This window comes from Gadus chalcogrammus, chromosome 8 (assembly GCF_026213295.1).
Source record: "Gadus chalcogrammus isolate NIFS_2021 chromosome 8, NIFS_Gcha_1.0, whole genome shotgun sequence".
Lineage (NCBI taxonomy): Eukaryota > Metazoa > Chordata > Actinopteri > Gadiformes > Gadidae > Gadus > Gadus chalcogrammus.
Window position 1 is genome coordinate 20,080,630 of NC_079419.1, and position 7,759 is coordinate 20,088,388.

Sequence of the window (7,759 nt, forward strand, 5' to 3'; positions counted from 1 at the left end):
AGCAGTTTACGGTTATTTAATATAGTACAATGATGTGAACTGTTAGGCTTCTGGTTCAACACTTTGAGTGTTCTCTTGTAAAGAGACTTTACAACTTTACGACTTTACAAGTCATTGAAGCTAATGGCTTCAATGACAAACTGTTAGTTTGCCCCCAGCTTGTCATACAATATGTAAGATAATCATGGCATCCATGTAAAGTTTGGCAACATTAAAAGTTAGGGAATTTCTAATATATTTAAAATTGGCTTGGCTAAACTTGACCCTGTTTCACACTTTCTTAATGTGTGCTTTAAAAGAAAGAGTAGAATCAATGACAATGCCCAGATACTTAAATTGTGGCACAATACTTATGTTTTGACCTGATATTGTTATGTTCGACATGATGTTACATTGTATTTTGGTAAAAAAAAATCCTACAGTTTACTAACATTAAGTTGGAGGCAGAAATGGTTTAGCCAATTAGTGATCTGGTCCATAGCTGTGGTGAGTTTAGCAGCAGCCAGATCTTTTGTTTTGGCCTGCACATGTACTACAGTGTCGTCTGCATACATTTGTATTTTGATATCAGGGCAAACCAACGGCAGATCATTAATTTACAGACTAAACAAAAGCGGGCCAAGTATCGATCCTTGTGGTACCCCAGTGCATAAGTTAAGAGCTGGTGAACGTTGATTGTCCACAAAAACATGTTGACTTCTACCAGTTAAATATGACTCAATCCATTTGAGTGTTAAAGGTGAGAAGTTAAAGCAGACAGTTTGGCAATAAGGACCTGATGGTTGACTGTGTCGAAAGCTTTACGAAGGTCTAAAAACACAGCCCCAACAACACCTCCCTTGTCGACCATTGCTCGGACCTCCTCTAAGAAGAAACAGTTACCTGTTCCGCAGAGTGGTGGGCCCTGAAGCCAAACTGCATGGGATGAAGAGTAACTGGACCATTATTTAAAACAGAAACAAGCTGCTCTGATACACATTTCTCAGCAACCTTGGAAATTATAGGTAAAATACTGATTGGGCGGTAATTACATATGTTCTGAGGGTCGTCTGACTTGAATATAGGAGTAACAATTGCTGCCTTCCAGGTTGTTGGGAATATCCCCAGTCATACTGACTGGTTGATAGTTTGTGTGATGGGGTAGGCTAGGTGTTCTTGCAGAGATTTAAGCATTTTAGAATCCATACCATAAATATCCTTTGCTGTTGAGATCTTAAGAGAATTAATTATTGCTTGAGTTTTAAGTTCAGAAATAGGTTGCATGCTGAAAGAAGGCTTGCTGTCATCTACTCCTAGAATTTTTGCTGTGCAAATTCAGCCACAGAATTTATAAAATATTCATTAAAAGCTACAGCTAGTTGTGCTGGATCTTGCATTAATTTACCATTCAGATTCAGCTCTAACTGCTTCCTAGGCCTGTGACTAATTCCCATTACATTCTTAATCTGTTCCCAGATCAGCTTTGTGTTACCCTTTGCCTCATTGATAATTGTTATGAAAAAATTTGCTTTGGCCTTTCTGATGACTTTGATTACTTTATTACGTAGTAGTAAAGTGAACCTGTGTCTGTCAATATTTTATTTGGTCTTCAATTATCTTTTCAATGCAGAGTCTCTTTCCTTCATCAGGGTGAATATTTCAGTATTGAGCCAGGGAAGTGCATTGATTTTTTCCTTCCTTTGACCTTTTTAGTAAACTCCTTAACTAGACCATGTAACTTGGCAGATAACATTTGCTATCTGCTTCTGTATTGCTTCCAGTAAGTAAATGTTTCCAATCAGTCTGCTGCACTGCTCTTTGGAAATTAACCATTTCATTTTTTGGAATCCTGAGTTGCTCTATAGGTTTATTAGAATGATGAAAACGTTTCTTTGTTGTCCGACCATAATGTCAGATTATGGTCGGACAGTCCAGTAATAAAATTAAATGTCTTAACAACTCTTTCAGGCTTGAAAGAGTTGTTTGTGTCTGGGAAGATGCAGTTATTCTAGTTGGACCTTCCAACAATTGTTTAAAATCCAGTAATCCAGTAATCTGTAATCTGTTTAAGGGGTTTCCTATTAGTTGTATCTAACCAGTTACAATTTAGATCGCCGAGTAGTATTACCTCGGTTTTAAAATCACATGCTTTAAGTAGCTTTTTAAATGTGATACAAAAATCATTATTAGAGGAAGGTGGACGATACACAACAATGAGCACAAAAGACATTTCAGATGAAAGCACTATATTCAGTCCAGTAGACTCCAAATCATGGTCAAAAGGCCAGCATATTTGATGACAGTTGATGTGGTCTTTGATATAAATCATGACCCCACCCCCTCTTCCCTTAGATCTGTCTCGTCTAAGGATATTAAAGCCTTGGACATGCAATGCAGAAGAAGGAGAGTTGTTATGCAACCACGATTCAGACAGGCCTAAAAAAATCCAAGTTGGAATTACTAAGAAGATGATGCATATGTTCAGCCTTTGGTGTAAGACTACGGATGTTAATATGCCCTCCAAAGATACCGCTGGGTTTATGTTGTGAATCCCAGATCATTCGAGAGTGAGTGACAGTTTTGAAAAAGTTCATTTTTTGATGCTTTTTCTTCATGTCCTCGCTGCTGGCACCTTGGGAAGTCGGGCCTGGGCATGGGTGCACATCAACAGATAGCAACAAGTATAGTGTAATGATGATGAGACTGTCACTTTGGCGTATGCCCCGGACTGCATAACTTTGCTTGTGTTGATCCCGAACGGTGGCAGTGTTTACAAACGCTTGCAATAGAATATGCTTTCCGTATCCAAAATGCTTTACAACTGTTGTTTCATGGTGCACTTCATGGGAGAGTAGCTTTCTGTCCTTAGCAGGTCACTGCAACTGAAGCCTGGGCCTGGTGGATGCTGCTGGAGCCAGGGCCTTGTGGATGGTGGCTGCTAGCTGCTGCTGGAGCCAGGGCCTTTTGGATGGTGGCTGCCAGCTGCTGCTGGAGCCTGGGCCTTGTGGATGGTGAATGCTAACTGCTGCTGGAGCCTGGGCCTTGTGGATGGTGGATGCTAGCTGGAGCCAGATAAATGGTGCATGTTACGTTTGTTCTTACATAACAAAACCAGACTCCGGTTTCTTATACTGCCAAACTGACACCTGGCAACATTCAATGTTTTCGAAACCTTTCAAATGGATCTATGACTTTCACTTCCTCTACTAAACTTACAGAAGGCGAAACAAACCCAGGAAATGACTCCCCCCACAGTCCCCCTCATCATAGATGGAAGCTCAGCACAGCCAGACCTGTCCCAACAAGCCAGGTCAAAGATGCCACACCTTCCCTCCCCCATAGCAGAACCAGGGACCCTGCCTGCTGCAGCAGGCTTTGGTGTTTAGAACTGTTTCCCCTTCGTTTAGTCTCTACTTATTGACCTTTCCAGGAGCCAGGATGGCCAACTCAGGGATGCAGCTGCTGGGATTTTCGCTGGCCTTCGTGGGGTTCATCGGCTCTATCGCCGCCACCATTATGGTGCAGTGGAAGGCTTCTTCCTACGTGGGGGACAACATCATCACCGCCCAGGCCATGTACCAAGGACTGTGGAAGACCTGTGTGTCGCAGAGCACGGGGCAGATCCAATGCAAAGTGTTTGATTCACTTCTGCAAATACCAGGTACATTTACATTAAGCCTTAACTTATAGTCTCTGTATTTCAAAGATACAGTAAAAAGAAAAAAAACAGTTTTTGTTTTGGTCATAACAGAATGTATATATATAAGTACATATATGTATTTATAAAAATATTGTATTTATAAAAGTATTTATAAGTCACCTAAAACCCATCTATACATATGTATGTATATATATATATGTGTGTGTGTGTGTGTGTGTGTATATATATATACAGTATATTGACTTACGTGAAAGGATATCGCTTTGACAAAGGCTCACACTTTATTTTACAAATTAAATGTGGATATCATTTATATCCTATATCATATAATATACTTCAGATTTTTGTAGTTCTTTTGGTAGTTTTTAGTTGTTGTGAGGAATGTGTGACCTTGCTGGCTCCGACAGGGCTGCTGGCGTGTTGAGACGAGCAGGGGGGGAGGGGGGCCTGAGCTTGAGCCAGAGCCAGAGCCAGAGCCACAGACACGTTGCATCTGACTTTTAATCAACCTCATTGGTGCTGGTTTTTAGGAGGTGCTGTACGTAACCCAACACATTTAGAATATCTCTTTGTCTCATTCATTCTTGGGCTACTTGATTTACACATGCACCTATGCATGCACTTACACACCTTACACATGCCCTCATACACTGCACTAACACATGCCATTGCCTGCCTACGTAAAGCAAAAAGCGGGCTTTCTTTGTGTCTGTGCTGTGCCTCTCGATAAAGTGGGTTCTTCTAATGGCTGAAGGCTTTTCTTACGCAAAGCTAAACCCGAAGCAATGAATGTGATCCAACCAAACCCATCCATCCCTGGGGGCACACTAGTCTAGTGTTTAGGGTGTTTGGTTCAATCCCCAATGTCTGCCGCTACCTACAGGCCTCCATGAGCAAGATGTCTAACCCATACCTGCTCACCAAAGGAGCTGTAGGTATGATTCAGGCGCTGATGTTTAGTGTAATGTATTAGAAATGGCATGTAGGCATCCATCAAATATTGAGGGAAATGCGCTGTGAGAATATCTGTTTTGTGTTGACTGCCTACCTCTTGATAAGTACATGTAGGTTTTAGACCGCTCCTGCCTCGTTCCTGACCAATCAGAGCCTCTCTTCCCTGATTGGTTCTGAAAATTCCTAATGCCTGTCAATCACACACAATTTACTTATATTTATATATTTTATTTGTACTCATCTTAATTTACTTTATCTTGTATTGTTGCTGCTATGTGGCTGTTGAGGAACCAAGCCGAATAATTTTACTATTGTATACTTGTACACTAAAATGTAATCAATTAACTCTGAATCTGAATCTAAAACACAGGTGTGTGAAATGAAACAAATCACAATGGAAGTGTGTGCGTGTGTGCGTGTGTGTGTGTGTGTGTGTGTGTGTGTGTGTGTGTGTGTGTGTGTGTGTGTGTGTGTGTGTGTGTGTGTGTGTGTGTGTGTGTGTGTGTGTGTGTGCGTGCGTGTGTGTGTGTGTGTGTGTGTGTGTGTGTGCGTGTGTCCAGGCATGGTGCAGGGCGCGCGGGGCCTGATGGTGACGTCCATCGTGCTGTGCTTCGTGTCCGTCCTGGTGGCGGTGGTGGGCATGCGTTGCACCACCTGCCTGGAGGACCAGCCTGAGCAGAAGGACAAGGTGGCGCTCACCGGGGGCATCCTGTTCATCCTCTCAGGTGAGGACCCCCGGTCACTCAGACACACCGCAGACACACACACAAGCAGATACATGCACACGCACACAAACCCAGACACCCATGCAAATACACACTCACACACACACACACACACACACACACACACACACACACACACACACACACACACACACACACACACACACACACACACACACACACACACACACACACACACACACACACACACACACACACAGATACACACAAGCATATATGCGTGTGCTGTCACTGACTCTCAAATATCTTTAAGCTGTAATCATTTGCCTCTCTTTGTGTGTATCAATTTATAGTAGATGATCTTAAATCCTTCTGTAAAACACAGTGTATGTGTCTTTGTGACAGGTCTGTGTGGTCTGGTAGCCACCATTTGGTACGGTCACCGAATAGCAAAGGAATTCTACGACCCCTTCACCCCCACCAACTCCAAGTAAGAACCTGGCTGTAGCTCATCTAGGGGTCCAGCTGATCCTTAGTCTAGGGGTCCAGCTGATCCTTAGTCTAGGGGTCCAGCTGATCCTTAGTCTAGGGGTCCAGCTGATCCTTAGTCTAGGGGTCCAGCTTATCCTTACTCTAGGGGTCCAGCTGGTCCTTAGTCTAGGGGGGCACCGTCCCACTGCTCTTCTGGCCATCAGTGCGTCTGTGTGTCAGAATGGCAAAGGGAAGTGTTCAGACACTAGGGTGTGTGTACCGTACCAAGCCGTACATTAGGCAGCTATATTTTATTTGATGCGTGAAATGTAGCACAATATTGTTTGGAAAGATTCAGTATAATGTATTCTGATGGCAATAATGCAGGGGTTGTGATTCTATGTCATTTGGTGGATAAAGGATATAGATGGAAGCAGTGATACTGCAATACACTCATCCTACGTTACCATATTAGAATACTGTATGTATTGTACTGCAAAACAAACTTGTGGACAGTGCTTTGAGTTTGAGACATATATAATTGCATATTTGCTGCTATCCAAATACATGTAAGCCATACTGGCTCTCATAAATACATATACATTTTCTACGATAATTGCAAGCGGCTTTGGCTAACAGACACAAAAAAAGACTAAAGGTATGTTACATGAGAATCATCTCACATGTCATAATGCTTTTAAAACAATCTTTTGCAAAACCAGAACAACAAGATGTCTTCAACAATACCTGCACACATTTAAATTGATGCCATTGGTTCATATAAAGCAATGCCATTGGTTAATTTAAAGCGATGCCATTGGTTCATTTAAAGCGATGCCATTTGTTCCTTGCTCCAGGTTTGAGTTCGGGGCGGCCCTGTTCGTCGGATGGGCCTCCTCTAGTCTGCTCGTCATCGGCGGGTCTTTCCTCTGCTGCAAGTGCGGCGGGAGTGACTCTGGGAGGGGCAAAGGGTACCCGTCTGCAGCACACCCCAGCCAGCCGGGCAGAGACTACGTCTAGCAGGCCAGGACCCCCCCCGGCCTTGGCCCAGAGCCGGCGGTCCTGTACCCCCGAGGCTCCATGTGGGGATGACTTTCTCCAAGGCATTTTATTGTATGTTGGTTTGGTTTTTTATTGTTTATTTTGGTCACAACATTGCTCTGAGATATATTTTTTACAATAGGCCTACATTTTTTTCTGCTTGAGCTGCTCCCCCCGCGACCCGACCCCGTATAAGATGAGGTGATGAATGAGATTTTTTTTAATACCTCATGATATTCAAGGCGTGCGAGAAGGAAAGTTTAGCTTTGATGTTCATGTTCCACAATACACATTTTTCTGATGTAAATCCATAGAGCAGGAGGCATTGTGTGCACCTGGTTGTCACGGTGGTTATTTTCTGTGCAGATTGTAAACTCATCTGAAATATATAAATGTCCCCTCTTCCTACTTTGAAATAAAGATGGCTCGAAAAAACCTCTAACACTTTAGAAGCGGAAAATATATTATCTCCCTCCTAACTGAGAACATTTCTGAATGAAAAAAATTAATTAAAAATCAACGTAATTGTACAAAACATGACTCTTCCTACAAGAAATAGGTTCAACCCTGACATCCAATCGGCGGGAACACCAGTTTAAACGTTTAGAAAGAAAAACACAGAAAGAAACCTTTAGCCCCAGGCGAGGGAAAAGAAGCCGTGAGGGTGCGGCTTTCCAGGCTCAGTGTAGCCAGATTGGGCGGGAAATCGTGCCATGTCTGGCAAAACTGTCCAGGCTGCATACCTCACAGATAACCTGTCCTGACCTGGCTGGTAGGACTGTCTGCAAGCGTCAAGACAATGACTCAAACTCAGAACCAAACTTGCTACTTGCCCTCTTCTCCTGCCCTACAGGTGCCACAATGGAAATAAGCCGTCGTGCTTTATTGTGAAGTCACTTTTATTTAATACCACATTTAATTCCAGGAGTTGACTTAGAGCACTTTAAATGGCAAAATAAAGGGCAAT

At 42.8% G+C, this 7,759-nt stretch overlaps 1 protein-coding gene across 1 annotated transcript; it reads left to right on the top strand.

Moving 5' to 3' along the window:
* The first annotated feature begins 3,267 nt into the window (after window positions 1–3,267).
* Window positions 3,268–6,927, top strand: cldn1 (claudin 1). Its single transcript, XM_056596930.1, has 4 exons — window positions 3,268–3,640; window positions 5,155–5,319; window positions 5,686–5,770; window positions 6,609–6,927. Exons 1-4 carry the CDS (start codon window positions 3,418–3,420, stop codon window positions 6,769–6,771), a joined length of 636 nt encoding a protein of 211 aa, XP_056452905.1. The 5' UTR covers window positions 3,268–3,417; the 3' UTR covers window positions 6,772–6,927.
* The last annotated feature ends 832 nt before the right edge of the window (window positions 6,928–7,759 follow it).